This window comes from Cygnus olor, chromosome 2 (assembly GCF_009769625.2).
Source record: "Cygnus olor isolate bCygOlo1 chromosome 2, bCygOlo1.pri.v2, whole genome shotgun sequence".
Classification (NCBI taxonomy): domain Eukaryota; kingdom Metazoa; phylum Chordata; class Aves; order Anseriformes; family Anatidae; genus Cygnus; species Cygnus olor.
In genome coordinates this window covers 125958728-125974888 of record NC_049170.1, presented here as the reverse complement: position 1 = coordinate 125974888, position 16161 = coordinate 125958728, and the positions used below count along the sequence as shown (strand labels likewise).

The 16161-nt window shown below is 38.2% G+C and overlaps 1 protein-coding gene across 8 annotated transcripts in view; it reads left to right on the top strand.

Moving 5' to 3' along the window:
- NCOA2 (nuclear receptor coactivator 2) overlaps positions 1-16161 on the top strand; it is a 201814-nt gene that overhangs the window by 133130 nt on the left and 52523 nt on the right. For all 8 annotated transcript variants that reach the window (XM_040545930.1, XM_040545929.1, XM_040545926.1 and 5 more), the window contains 2 exons: positions 10166-10269; positions 14822-14999. In XM_040545930.1, coding sequence (XP_040401864.1) covers positions 10166-10269; positions 14822-14999 — 282 coding nt within the window. The remainder of the gene's footprint in view (positions 1-10165; positions 10270-14821; positions 15000-16161) is intronic.

Below are 16161 nucleotides of genomic sequence, written 5' to 3'. Positions count from 1 at the left end.
GGCCCCAGTGTCTATTTCTGAACACTGAGCTATTATAGGAAGAAAACTTTACTTGTCCTTAATGATTTAGAGCTTTTTCATAAAAGATTTATCTCCTATAATCTGTACTATTAGAAGCAGTAGGAGCCTTGTTCTCCATGTTAGCATGGGCACATTAAATTAAACTTGTTTCTGTTCTTCCTTAGCTGTCTTCAATTATCTGTGCTCCATTTTGGCCTACACTTCATTACGGAAACTTTTTCCCTTGCAAAGATCACAGGGAGCCCAAGATCCTTCATATTTTTTTTCGGTGCGCCATATTGGGTCTCTTGAAAACTTTTGCAGTCATCTATGGCAATTTATAAAAGCAAAAAACTCTTTACATGTCACTGCGAATGATCTGGTATGTCACAAAGATTTATCATCAGCATCCTAAAATAAAGAAGATATTTTGTAATCATGGTGATGTGGCATTCAAAGAAAGGGAGTCATCTGTTTCTTTTTAACAGTTGGTTGAGTACGTAAGAATAAGGCTTCGAGAAATGGAGTCTGGCTAGATTAGTATTCCTTAACAGTATGCTATTTTGGCCTAAGTTTTGGAAACCTATAGGTTTAATTAGCTTGGCAATTATATCTGCATATTCTAGTCTAAAGAGTGTTAACCCTTGAATATCTGTTTTCAAAATCTTGCCTGTGGTTTTTATGTTTCGAATAGCTATGTGGAGGGCTGTTAACTTTTGTGAAAGCAATACATTGTTTCTGAGACAGCAATGGAGCCCTGTTTTGAACTAAATTTGCAGATCCTGCCATATTTCTTGTCTTTCAAAACATCAGCTCAGCCAAAATGTTAAAGAACATTGGGCTCCCACCATTTAGATATTTCATATTAATATTGTTTTTAGAGATGAATTATCAAAACAAGATGAGGTTATTCATTAAGTAAATAACTAGCCTTACAAAAATTTTAATGCCAAAAAGTACAGTAACATTTTCTGTCCTAATTCAGTATATACCAAAGAAAATAATTACTCTGTTAAACTGGGTGATGCCAAATATTTGTATCCAATATTTCAGTGCAAAGGTCATTTGGCTAGGCCTTTTCTTTTGAAATTAATCCGTATTAATGTAACGGATTATAAGTCAACATTGATGGATGCACAGCATTTGTTAGTATGTACAGGCAAGTAGTTTAGATGAGTGTTTTGAAGTAGCTAAATACTAAGAGACAAAAGTGTTTCCTGAATATATGTGTTTGTCTATGTATACAGCTACGGCTACTTGTATTTGAATCTGCTTATCTGATTCTAGAGTTTATCAGTGACTGATTAAAGTGAGGGTACTTTAGTGTAAGGCACTAATGGCCAATGTACTTGGGCTACGATGTGTAGTCCTTAGTTGTCTAAGTGCTGTATTCTAGGCATTTCTAAAATATTCAAAAGTTGCATCACAAACAATCAGGGATCCAAGCCTACACCAGTTACTTCATGTTCCTAGGAAGTGTAAATTCAGGGGAAAAAAAAATTTAAAACAGCATTTTAAACCAGTAAAAATTATAAATCCTTAGCACTATCCTGGATTTTGGCCTTTTGATAGGGAAGTCTCCTGTGCAGGCAACACCTTTGATGATTAATTTATTTATGCTCTTTCTCTGGATACACAGTACGCGCTGGAAGGTTAGTGTTAGTGGTCTTTTTGGAGAAAAGAGAAAGAAAGTTGCTTAAAAACATAGGAATACACACACACACACACATTTGATTTGTCAGTTTGCGAGTGACGCACACCCTTTTGATGTTATTTAACAGCATATATTGAAAGTACACAAATATTTTAATAAGCTAAGAACCGTCTGAAAATTCTGCAGAGTAAAGCTGCATCCTGTTGCATTCCCCCCCCCCCTTTTTTTTTTTAAACTTAGTGGAAAAGGTCAATGTTGCAGCAGATCCAGATGAAGGTTGTGATGGAAGCTTAATTCCACATTCAAGAGATCTTTATGAAAAACAAAACAACTTTCCACTCACCGTGTGGTAGTTTGAAACATCATCACAGTTTAAAATGAGGTGTTGGGTGAGATATAGTTTCTGAATCTAGGGCTACTTTAAGGCTTGTTTTAGATTTCACGGAAATAGCAGGATGACTCTTGTCTTTCTGTGTCTTTACTGATAAATAAGCTTACTAGAAATAATTTCAGCAGGGAAATTATTTTACTTGCTGTGTTCTTTTGTATTTTTATTGTGTGTTGGGGATGGAGCAAATCATTGAGGATTTGGGGTCCTGGCTGTGACTGTTTATTCTTGAACTCCGCTTTTAGCAGCAGCAAGTGGGTTGTAATTCTGGGTTTTACTTCAGTTCCCAATCCTGGAAGCACTTAACTGAAACCAGTGACCTCCTGGTCATCCCAGATTTTTAATAATCCTTGCAGCTGCATTAAGCAGTGGATAAACGTGGGAATAGTAGGTGCGTATTTTTGCAAATAATGCTATTTCTGTAAAAAATGTCACTTATGGTATTTGCTGTTAAATCAAAGAGTTAGTGATCTTCAGAGAAGGTATTTAAGTGTATTTATAGAGGGTGAGACTCAGGCTCAGTGCTCGGAATAGAGCGAGCACTGTGCTGGGAGCGTGGCACTGCAGCGTCCCAGCCACAGCAGCCGGCTGCAGAGCCGGGGGACACTGCAACTGCTGCCCCAGCAAATCGCACCTGCCTGGATGGGTGGACAGGGGACCAAGTTACTCTTGCAAGGTAATGCCTGGAATTGCAGAAAAGCTTTTTTGCTTTTTCTTTTTTTCTTTTTCTTCAAATTGCAAGAAGTAGTCCGTTAAGTTTTGTAATAATGAGAGAAAAAAGGGATCGTAAGGGGATGGCAGAAAATAAATGAGACAGATTGAGAATAATGAAGAAAAAAGCAATTGTAGTAAAATACACGTTAAAGTATTCAGCAAAAAAACATACAGAGGTACTTGGCTTCTTTCTGTCCAGTAGTTAAATATTGTTCTTGGTGAGTTGAATTTCATGATTTTTGTCCTTGGTGTCCTGAATGCCTCCAAGTTTAACTGAGCTGAGGGGGATTATTTCACAGACAGCACATCCAATGGAAGTTGTACAGGGTGAAAAAAAAAATGCCGATTTGAACAAAAAGAATGATAGAGAATGGTCAAAATTATTAGCAGAAAGGAAACTTACTGACTTTGTGTGTTATTAGTTCAGTTTGTTTCTGTTCCTAAATCCATCGTGCTTTTTCAGTCCTTAATTTACTTTTGGTGTTGTGGCAGTGTTGTGGCACTGGCTGCTGTTTCTAAGTTTTCTAAGATCGGACTTCACTCAAAGCTTAAAAAGCTTCAGGAATGTTTTCCTATATTTGGTGTTTTTGAGGGAACACAAAGCTTTCCTCAGAGCCAGCATCTTCCTGATGCTTCTTTGCCACAGGAACACAGGGCATGTGTCTGCAGCAAATCCTGCAAAGGGCAAGGCACGGTGCTGTAAGTGCTATTACTCCTGAGCGAGTAATTGAGCTTACAGCTTCCCAGCCTCTTCCAGCTTAATCCGCAGGGTCATTTGCCATGTAAGCCTGCTTCCACCAGCGGTAGGAACCGTGAGGCTCAACCCTGTGGGTGTGACGACTGGGGCCCAGGGAGGCACGCCGGGCTGGACCCTGTCCACGCAAAGAGGAGCCGAGCCCTGCTGTAACAAGAGGGCTGTGTGCCGGGGATCTGGGCAAAGCTCTGCTCTTAGATGGCTCGCGCTGAATAAATGTGCTGAGAAAAAGTGCAGCTGTGCTTTTTTAATATGCACTGCAGGAGATTTCAGCAGCCTGATGATATATCGTGCATTAATGTTGAAAAGATAAACACATTTGGAGAGCACAGGAAGGCCTTGTGTTTTTATGTTAGCAGAATGCTTCCTAATGAATAAGAACGTGCTGCTGGCTTCACAGAGCCATATGGCAGCTTTTCTAATTTTAGTTTGGTGCAGATGCATAATTCTCCCTTGTTTTACCTCCTAAAACCTTCCTGAGATGTTGCATAGTTTTTCCTGTAAGACTTGGTCTATAGTTTCTGAGTGAAAAATGTATTTGGGAGTCTAATGGCGGCTTTGCTCTGGACAGATGTGTGCTGTGTGATGAAAGAGCAACCTCACTGCATAATCACTTCCCTAAAATAGTAGCTAACTTTATTCATAGGCATAGGATAAGCTGGTCTTAAAATTGATTACTGAAATAGTTGCTGTTTCTTAGACAGTGGTCTTTTGAAAAATGGCTTGGTTTCAGGAAGAAAAAACAACTTGTGTTGAGGCAATGGGAACCAGCTAAGAAATGTGCACGCAGATATTGAGTGCCTTGTGAGCCATGGGCTGCAGCAGCGTGAATTGCACAGCTATGAGGCAGAGCTGCTTTCCCTGTGGTTAACCAAGCATCAGAATAACTTACACGTCCTTCATTGCTTTGCTTCATCACGTGTCATGATCCAAAACCACTCACGTTACCAAATACAAGCTTGCTTTTCTTCGTTTGTTTGTTGTTTTTGTTCTTCGTGTATGTGTGTTTTTGTGTTTTTTTCACTTTTGTATAGCCCTATTCCTGTGGAAAACTGACTGTCCACAACCACCGTCAATATTATTACTTAGCAATCATCATAGACATTATTAAATCTAATATTTACAAAGTTAACGTCAATTAAAACTTACCAGTTTGCCCAAGTATTATTCTTTCTTTTTTATGTTAACATTACTTTTTAATACTGTATCTGACTTTGTCTTTAGCCAGTTATATACTTTCACAGTTTCCATGATTGTTTGCATTTTGTTTTTGCCAGCAGCTCAGGAGAGGTCAGGAGGATCACACAGCCTAAACCTGTTCACAAACATGAATGAGGCGAGGCAAAAGTAGTTGGCTAATGCATAGAAAAAATGGCAAAGACGAGTTGTTTTCAAGAGAGTTGCACTGTAAAATTTAATTGCATGTTTAAACATTATATAGCATATACAGTCACTTTCAAGTGATGCTGCTGTTACCGTTGTAAATTATAAGGGTCTTTTTTCATTCATGTGATTTTCTAATGTACAGAACTGAACTTTATAGTACCCCTTATAATAAATCTCTTTGCTTATATTTTTTACCTATTACTATAAAGGGAGAGTATATAATTTTAGATGGGTATGACATTTCAATAGTAATTCCAGAAAATTATGAAGAACATGAATTATATGAGGCATCTGAGAAAACCTGTTTTAAACAGTATTGGATAATAAATTTGCTTCTGGCCACTCCATTTTTTTTTCCTCTTCACCTCTTTCCTCAGCAGTTTGTAGAACATGGGTCCTGCCCTCTGCAATGTTTCACTGACATTTCTCTTTTGCTCCTCTTGTTCTGTGAAGAACCTGAAGTGTTTCTCCTCTGACAAATATGTGTAGATGCAAATTCTCTCTTTCAGAGTACGCTTCATCTTTTCACAGTACTTAAAGGGGCTACTGTTTTGTTCTTACTTTGAAAATGAGTTTTGGTTTTGCAGAGTGTCAAGGGGGAAATATTTCTGTAGCTGGTTTCATTAAGGAAGTTGGAGTAGGGCATGGATAAAGACAAAGAGAGCTTTTTGGGTAGTTCTGCCATGCCTGATTACCCACCTGTAGGAAGGGAGGGTTTGAAACACAACCAAGAAGAGGTGATGCCCATCAGTAGCACTTCAGAGTCTGCTGTCAGAAATGCAGACAGAGCTGAGAACCTCAGCTGAGAGGCAACCGAACGATAGTAAATGAGGAAGACTTCCTAAGTTTACATGTAGCAGGAGATTTCAAACTATAGCTTTTGGCTTCTCTTTCACCGATTTAGGAATTTGTGTTAAACTAATGTGATTTCACAAAGGTTTGCTTTCGGAATCTGGAAGGAGATTCAAATAAGGCTTCAGGCATTCCCGCTGATAAATTTGCCAGAAAATGTTTGTGAAGGTTTTGGATTTTTTTTTCACATCTTCCTTCTCTATAATAACACAGAAAAAAAAAAAAAAGAAAAAAAAAACTAGGAAAATATCCAATTGAAAATATTAATACGTATTTTAGTATATTACTACTTATACAATTGTAAACATATCCACAGTTTAAAGTCTAAATTACACACACCACTAAAATGGTACATAATTGAATGTATATATTCTTTGTAGTATCTCTCTCAAGGGTACTTCTATTTTATTTAAATTTCTTTTGCTCTCTAGGCTAAATTCTTAACTGAGCGGAGCTAATAATTATTTCATGTGCGTGAAGTTTATTCTGCTGTAATTTAGATAAAACACACTTGATCCCTGGTAGCGGCATTCATAAGGATGGATCCTGTTTCTAATTTACACTTCCTCTCTGCTGAAACCCTCGGGGTGGGTGCTGCAGCTCAACCTCCAGCAGAGAAGTCCCTTTGCAGAGGAGCCCCTTGCTGCCCCTCTCTCTTCCTCTACCGACATTAAGGCTGTATTTCTTTCCATACCGAATCTCCACTCTGTTTGTGCTGCCTTGCTCCTGGGATGCCTGGTAATGTTTTCCCGGTGTTTTACAACAGGGGCAGAGCTGGTGCAGCAGGCAGCATGGCCAGACAGTGCCAGATCAGGGAACCAGCTCCCATTCTCCATGTTATGTGGCTGCAGTGGAAAAATAGAGGCCAGGGCTAGTCGCAGGGTAATGCCACCAATCCCCATGGAGCTGGAAAAAGGGTTTCCAAGAGGCTTTGCAAGGTTGGGCCTCTGCAGCTATTTTCCTACCCCTAGCATTCAAAAATCATTCATCTAGTGCAGAAATAATAAACTTTCTGCACTTTTGATTTGTTTGTAGGGCCCCCAGTGAACCTAGAAAAGATAGAAGTAAAAATAGGAAAAGCAAATTTTACATTTTTACACTGCTACTTAACTCCAGAAGCTAGAACTGTTGAGAAAAGCAAAAAATACAAACTTGTGACTAAATACATGAGTATATTCAGCGCTAGAAATTCATGCATCATTTATTTTTTTTCCAACCTTCCTGCAATAAATTTTTGTTCTCAATTAGCCCCACGTGCTGTATTGCTGAAGAAAATATTTGCATTTCAAGTTCTTCCTTGTGCTTGCCACCAGGGCCACACTGCTGACAGTCCTTGCACGCACTGTTCCTGTATGTGCTGATCGAGTCTTCAAGAGGGGCTTTGTACTTCAGTCAAAATTGGCTAATTTATTGCACTGCTGAACGTTATCAGGAGCTGCAGTTTATAACATCAACATAAGTTACCTCTGGACCTGCTTTTATGAGGCTGTCTGAGGCCATGACTTCCTATACAATGCTGCTTAAATAAATGTGCAGGAACCAGTGGCCTGAATGTGTAGCCTATTCTAAGCTCTCTGGCCACTTAACTTCTTACGCAGTTAAGTTACAGATCCAATTATAAAGTCCATCATTTGGTAGCACTTGTGATTTATGATGCTTTTTGTAATGCCTAAACAAATGTTGTAATGTAGTATGTGTTGTCACTGTCACTGATAGATAATATCTAAATAGCATTTTCATATTTTTACATTTGTTATAGCATTTCCTATAGCAAGGGGTGTGTTTGTTGATCATTTAGGGTTGGGACTTCTGTGGAAAAGGCTGGTGAAGGGAAAGGAAAATGGGGAAGTCAAATGGTTTTGAGGGACAGCTGATGATACAACAGAAGTGGTCAGGGATCAAAGGGTCAAAACACAGAAATGGGAAACTGGAGGGGAAAGCAGCCACTTTCAGAGACTAGGTATGAGGCTTGGTGGATCCTTGGTCTGACCTGGTCTTGCAGTTTCTGTGTTAATTACCATTATAGTCGTGAAAACCTTTTTCATTTTTATGTGAGTAAAACCTTGCCTTTCTGTGCATAAAAGAGAGCAGTTGATTTATTTTATTTTATTTTATTTTGAGAGAGAGGTTTTTTAATATATAGATGTGTTATTGGTGATTTGCCTGAACTCTGTGGCTGTAACAGTTGAAAAAAAAAATCTTCAGCAAATCTTCTGTATTATGTGAGAAATAATCAGAAAAAGTCGCCCTTGTAAATCCATAAAACCAGGACTTCATGTGGTGAACATGCTTGCACACCATCGCTGTAGCGCATCTGCTGTCCCTGCAGCTCTGGCGCACGGAGTGTAATCCCACGTTCCCTGATAGTCAAGATGCTATCACTGGCTACAGCAGTGAGGGGACGAAAGCAGGAAGATGGTATCCGTACCCATTATAGTAGTTTGCAGTGTGAAACCAGGGATCACTTTATGATACCAGGAACAGATGGGAAACGAGTATCATTGCTGACTTTATTAAAAGCTCAACCCTATTTTTAGAATTCGTTTACAATTTTTAGACTATGTTTTCAGTACTGTATCATCATGTGGTACCAGCTCTGCTACACTGTAATATGTGAAGGACTGTTTTTTACATATTTTTTTTCCTTACGCCTAATCTCTGCCATTTGCCAAAAGAAAAAAGAAGGTGGGGGTGGAATAGAGTGGGGAGGGGAGGCCTACTGCAGTCCTCAGAAATACAGATTCTGGTGAGTTTAAGTGGCAGAGGAAAGGGGGTTATCAATATTTCTAGTGCATTTATTTCTATCAGATTATTTTAATCTAAATGATTTAACCTATCCAATACTCTTAACAGTCCCTTTCCAGAACAGTTTTGTTTCATCATTATTCACAATGGTGTCATATCGTGTACGAACACACTGTAAGAAGGCACCTAAGATTTTCCTGACTCTTTTCTTGTGAAAGCAAGAAATGACAGAAATCCAGGATGAGACAGTCCAAGGGACCAAAGGCTCATTGCCAGCGGGTGGCCACAGATAGGAAAACACCCAGGGGTTCTGAGAAGCAGTTCCTTTGCTTTAATGTCTAAGCACCGTATAATATCATTGACCTTATAACCTCTACCAAGGAAAGAGTTCAGAGGAAATTTGACTGCAGAATTGCAGATCTGCAGACAGTAGAAGATCCTATACATTTGGGTACATTTTAATTTGTACAACTGATACTTTAATTTTCACTAATGGTGAATTTGCAAGAGCATGTTGGTCTACCTGCACATGGTACTTTCATTAATTCCTACAATGAGTCATCTTCTGATTTATCATTGAAGAAGGAACAAATTCCTGTTATAATAATTAAAATGAGATTTCATGTTTATTAAAATAATCTATTGTGTAATATTCAAAGTTTTTTTAAAAAGATTGCAGTATAGACCCAACATTTGCATACTTACTTGAAAAATAATTAATGTTGTTCTGTGTATAGAACTTGTAACAAAAATTGTTAATTTCATTAACTTAAAATGTAGAATATGTATTTTATATAGTGTTATTATTATTTTCATTATTTCTTCCTTAAACACAAATGTCATTCACTGAATAGAAAAAATAATATAGTCCATTACCTGATAGGAATTGTAAACCCTCTTGATTTGAAAGTTCCAGGATGTGTGAATGCCCCTTACCTTTGGAGTTGTGTATACTGGGATACTCTATGTTATAATATATTGCAATATGTAACTCCAGAAACCTTAAATCATTCTTGCCTGTAATTTTCAAACACAGCACTTGAAACTGTATGTACTTTTAATTTACTGATAGTTGAAGTGGCAGAGGAAGGGGTTATCAGTATTTCTAGTGTATTTATTTCTATCAAATTATTTTAATCTGTATGATCTTATTTACTGGTAAATAAGACAGTATGAAAATCATGTGATAGTAAAAATGTGCTCCCAGAGGCCTTGGAACAGAAACGAGCCCACTGTTTCTCAGTATTGTTTCAAGCAGATTGCAGGCTTGTGTTTTTCCTTCTAAATACAGAGATCATGGAAAAGTTGTGCAGCTGTGAGCTTTGCGTGCTGTGTTAGCTCAGTCTCTTCACACGCCTTGATCCTGGCCATTACTCACCGCACCTTTGTAAGGAGTCCCTTGTCTTTGCCCAGAGATATGTTTTGTAGTGTAGTAAAGTGTCTAGCAGAGAAAAAGCAGAAATGATTTCATTTGTGTCTTCAAACTTCACAACCAAGAAGCAAATACACGAGTTATGTTTCTGTTGAGTCATTAAGGGAGGTTTTTTGATCTCATTTACAGTATTGTTGCACTGTAACTGTTTCATAGCTAGTCTCGATACTCCGTGATCTCTTACTGTGTCACTTAATGAGCACTGCTCTGTCATTTAATACATAGTTTTCTTTACTGCAGAAAAAGCAGCAGCAGCTAATGAAGATGAAGTGCAAAAGGCAGATGTATCATCTACGGGTCAGAGTGTCATCGACAAGGACGCACTTGGACCAATGATGCTTGAGGTGAAGAGCACAAAATTCCTTTATTTAAGCCATTTCTGTGCCCCTATGGATGAAATGAAGTGAAAAAGTGCAGTTGGAGGTTTCTGTAAAAGAATGGTCAAGCAATACAAGCCACCCTGGCAATTTAGGATTATGGCATTTATGAGTGGGCAGCATATTTCTGTTGGGTTTGGTGTTGAAACTCTCTATCTTTGGGGGGATGAGGGGGGAGACAGAGAAAGAGAGAATTCAGCTGCTGTATTACACAGTCTTGTGTGTCTATATGTGCATGTTTTATTTGTGTTAAACCATGACAGATTTGGAAGAGCTGCTGTACCTTACAATTAACTGACAGATGCAGTAGTGCACACATGAATAATACTTCCTTTAAAATTGTGTGTCATTGCTATACAGATTTAATGATTTATTATTTCAGCATTTCCAGCTTTACTCTTTTCCCTCTAGAATATGTAAGGAATCTAGCAGAGCTTTTCAAGATACATATTTCAGTTTGTTCAGTTAAGGTTTCTGCCTGATTCTAGCTGTTATTCTGATATCCAAAAAGGCCGCATGATTAAAACCTGGCTTCTAAATGCAGTAATAGTAATGTTGTGTAGGTATTTTATTTGGGATCCTGATGTCGTATGCTACTGTCCTTTGGCGCTACTGCTCTATCTGCATAAACTCACTTGCAAATTGTTTATTCCTGTTCTGGCAGTGGGCTTTACCTGTAAGGAAGAATAAATGTTGCTTCAGACAAAATAAAACACAATCCCTAAATCTAGCTAAAGGAACTAACTTTGGCTGAAGCATAACTACTCTGTCATTTCTGAATGCTGCAGTAACAGGATGCATGTTGTATCAGTTTTAAGTATTGATGAAAACATAGTTTTCAGTACCATGTATGAAATAAAGGCTCCAAAGGCATACTACTAAACATAAGGAAGATTAGGCAGGTTGGAGTGAAAACATTCTGCTTTGAAAAGCTGGGGTAACAAATTAATTGATTTAATTTAATATTTATTATACATGCTCACTGGATTGAATGTTGTTGTTTTTGCTATCAAAGTTAAACATCCACCTCTTTCACGGCTATGTTAAAACTTATCTTTTAGTTCCTATTAATTTAATTGTAAGGACCTATTTTAGTCACAGGGAAAATAAGGATAAGATTTTTTATTCCTAGCTTGTCTTGGATGATTAGCCACCGCAGCAAACATGACATGTAAAATCACCAGTCTGTTCCGTTATTCCATTTAGTTTATTTTTCCTTCACAGTATGGAAGAAATGAATAGCAATGCATATTAACAATGAAAGATTGTGGAACTAAATTAATAAACTGTGGTCCTCTTGCAACAAGAAACTTAAAAGGACTGAAAGTTGTTACAAATTTACTGTGAAAAGACTACAGATACTTTCTTTGTGTCTTTATCTCTTTAAGGAAATGCAATTAAGTTATTTCATCTTTACAAAACCCCTTTATACAACCTCTTAAAAAATCTACCCTTTTTACATTGCCAAATAGTAATAAAAATGGCAATGCTGATGAACGCTTTTTGACTTGATTTGGTTTAGAAACGTAATTGTCTGTTTTTATTAAAGAATAAAACTGAAGAATCCTCAAACTAGCAAGTGTTTCCAGCTGAAGAAAGTGAGTAAAATTCATCATGCAGCTGCCTCTGAGGAATATTTTAACATATTTCTTGGTTAAAGCAGAAAAGTAGATATAGAGGGAGCATAAAAAATAGTCAAGAGAGAGCTGGCAAGAGTTCAGAATGAACACAGATTTATTTTCTGTTCGAATGTATCTTCAAAAATAATATCTGTTCTTGTTTTCTCTTTCAGCATGTTGCCCATTATTTGTTCCCCCATTGTACCAATAGCTCTGAAGACAAGTGTGCAGGCCTTCGTTATTGTTCTAGTTGTTTATTGTGGTGGAATACGTCTGGGAACAGAATTAAGAAATCATTGCAAAAGTGGAAGCTTCTAAGAGATTTAAGTGGCTTGGTGCATTAACTTGCTCAAAAGCCTTCTGCTTACCTAAAATACTATTTTATTATGGCTTTTGCCTCTGAATAGAAAGAAATGGGAGACCAGCCTATAAGGCATGTTCCTCTGTCTGTATTACTCTAAGCTCAGATGACCATTTCTGTGGTCAACCCAAGAAGCAGCTGTGAGGAAGCAGCCCAGAGCTATTCCTTGCCAAATTAAGTTGCTGTAGTAGGAAACAGTAGGGAAAACTGAAGATTATTGTGGGATGCCAGTAACGCTAATAATCTCTTGCCTGCCCTCTCTGCCTTTGAAAGTCTTCTTAGGACTGCGATAAACATCTGCTATGGCTTTGGTTTTGCAATCCCTTTGAATTGATGTAAGCGTGGACTGTGGCCAAACAGAACGGTTCAGCCAAACCCACACCCTTCTGCCAGCTTTAAAAGCCCTGTGGTTCCACAGCAGGCCAGTTCAGGTGACTGATGTGGCTAGCATCTCTTTTTTTTTTCTTACATTAGTTTTCAGTCAGCTCATCTCCCTGGTCTAGCTCTTTATATCCTCAGAAATGCTGCTGAGAAGAGGGAGTTGTTGTGGTGTGGAGGGGACTAAACCAAAGAGGCTGTGCTTACATTGGCTTCAAGCAGTGGTGAAATGCAGTTTAACACAGCAATCCATAGCAGAGATGCTGATAGAAATTAACTTGAGAGCCTCAATTAATTGAATCTTGTAAATTGTTCTTAGTTAAACTAAATACTAGTCACCAGGAAAATGGCATGGATGTCCTGAAAGCACATGGGAAGGAGAGAGCTTGCTACAGTAATTGAATTAGCAGGAGGAACCAAGAATGATCAGAAACAAAAAGAAGCAGTGATAAGAAAGAAAGAGAGAGAGAGAGAGAGAGAGAGAAAGAGAAAGGAAGAAAAAGAAAGAAAGAAAGAGGAAGGAAGGAAGGAGGAAAGAAAAAAGAGAAGAGAAAGAAAAGAAAAGAAAAGAAAAGAAAAGAAAAGAAAAGAAAAGAAAAGAAAAGAAAAGAAAAGAAAAGAAAAGAAAAGAAAAGAAAAGAAAAACCAGGGATTAGAATTTGTGATAATTAACAGGAGAAAAATGATCTAGATTATCTTTGTTTAAAGGCAGTCATGAAAAGTATGTTCTTGTGCATTTATTTATGCTTTTATTATTTTGTAATTTACAAACAGCGCACACAGAGCATTTGGCAATCATTAGCTCAGGCACTCTGCTCTTACACTGTGTGTCCACCACTGCTCCCTGGAACAGCAATGGTACCTGATTTAGCCTGGGGAGGACTCCTGGGGATTGCGGGGTCCCACCTCCCACGCAGAGCAGGTCCCAAGCAGTTGGCCTAGGGTTGAGGCCAGCCCCGTTTCGAATGTCTCCAGGGAAGGAAATTTCACAGCTTCTTTGGGCAGCCCCTTCCCACATGTGACCACCTTCATGGCAATTTTTTTTTTTTTAAACGTAGATCTCCATGAAGTTTCCTGAGGTGCAGCCTGTGGCTGTTCTGTCTTGTCCTTCCCCTGTGAACCTCTCTTTATGCCCCTGGTAGGTGGCCGAGGAGAGAAATACCATCTCTGCTTGGCCTCCTCTTTTGCACCGCCTGGGTCTGCCAACTGCTCAGTAGTGCGCAGCATTTTTAATATGTATCTGTAGCCTGAGTTCTTGACAACTGCCTGTTAACACCAACATGTAAGTCGCACTGAACGCAAGTTTGGTCATATCAAAAAATGCCACGTGCCTGTATATGCTTGTTATGGCAGCTTCTCCTTGTTAAGCTGTTTTGCAGGGAGCTGAGTTCAGGCTTAGTATGGATCCATTCGCTTTTAAATCTGTTAAATCATGTGTTACCAGTTTTTCTGATTTGCCTCTGTTGTAAATCCTTTAGAATACCATGGAGCTGAGATGAAAAGGTGAAATTAAACTGGTGTCAAATAAGGAAATGAAAACAGCCCTGTGAGCAGGGACTAAAGCTGCAGGATCCTCTGCACACCTCGCTGCTGCCCTGCTTGCCGCTTGCCCTCAGCCTTAGGGAAGGCTGGGCTGCCTTTTCCTTCCCTCCTTTATAACCCTGAGGTTCTCACGTTCCTGGCTGCATGGGGTCAAGATGCGTTGCTGGGGATGCAGAGAGAGCCTTTCTTGTAGCAAATCTTACAATGTTTTCCTGGGCTCCAGGATCAGTCTCCCTGTGGTAAAAGGAGGAGTGAACAGGCTCTGTGTTTAGCAGAACTGCCTTCTAGTCCAGGTTTCGTGCTTCATAGGCAGGCAGATAGGTAGCAGCCTCTTCCCTTTTCAAAATTTATTACTGTTATTGTTGTTGGTGCTGGATTTTTATGTTTGTTTCCATCTATGGATTTCATCATTTTGCAAGGTGTGCATCTTTCTGTGCTTTTAACCTGGTTTGATATAAGTAAGATATGATGTTCAATATGAATTGTGGACTTTGCTATGACAAGAATATAAGAACTGGAATGGATGCAGAAAGATTCAGAAATAACTTCTGAAGTGTGAATTTATTTATTGGATATCTTTTTTTTTCTCCCCCCATCGCCTTTTTGTTTTTCCCCTCAGGCCCTGGATGGGTTCTTCTTCGTGGTGAACCCAGAAGGCAATGTTATGTTTGTTTCTGAGAATGTGACACAGTACCTAAGGTACAACCAAGAAGAGCTGATGAACACAAGCATATATAGCATCCTGCATGTAGGGGACCACAATGAATTTGTCAAAATCCTGCTGCCAAAATCTTTAGGTATATATGTTTTCCTCTTACACCTTTATTTATTTAACTTTGGTTTCATAAATCAGCATTTCCATAACTTTAGTTAAAGCCCTTCCACTGCTTATGGTTTCATCATATTCTATTTATTTTTAATGCATTATATCAGCTGTATGAATGATTTATATTTTTCTGAAAAGCATCCTCCACTTTTCAGTCTTGCCTTATTTGTTAACTGATATTTTAAATGGATCTTTAGAGTGAATCACTAAAAGACAGCATTTAGCTCTGTTAGCTGTCAGTCTTCTAGGCTGGTTATTCTAAAAATGTCTAAAAAAGAGGGGGATATCTTATGCAAAATCAGAAAGCTCCTTATGCTATTTTTTTTCAGTGTTTTTTGTCTTACCAATATTTACCCTTCTCTTTCAAAAAACATTTTAGTTGCAGCCATTTTTGCATTCATATTAATACTGGTTTTAAAGTCATTATTTTTAGAAGAGGTGCAAAGAAAATGAAAGTCAATACAGAACTCCACATTTACTCACAGCAGTTTAAAAAGTATTATGTAATTCACTTTAGCATTTTATGACTTTGTGTATAAACCCCTGAAGAATTGAAAATGTAACACTTTTAATGGCTAAGCCCCATAAATTACTGCCTTTATTGCATTTTATGACTGAAGAGGGCAAGTGAAGAGTATTTTAAATATGACCCTTTTATTTCTTTATGTGGTGTTACATTAATTTGCTCTGACTGATGTCCACTACCTATATTTGTGCATGGCAGGATTTTGTTTCCTTTATTACTTATCTTAAGCACTGTGTTAGGGTTTAGTTTTATCCACCCAGGTCATTGTCATCCCTTCAGTCTTTCCCATTGCAGCTGGGACTCTGTGTTTCAATATATTCCTGATCGCATTGCTTTTTGTTTTATAAAATCCATATCAGTTTATTATCTTTCTATTTCTAATCTGGACACAGACTTTTATACACTGTTGTTGTCTCTTTTGTATTAATCAGTTTTTAATTCAATGGACAGATTCTACATATTGCCTTTTTTCTTCTAGGCACATAAGTTAACCTATCTCTACCCAGTAGGGTTTTCACTGTACTCCATCACCTTTACATAAAACCAATATTTAGAATTTTACTCTGCTTTTCTACTGCTGCCATTATAAGTTGCTTAAAAAAGACAC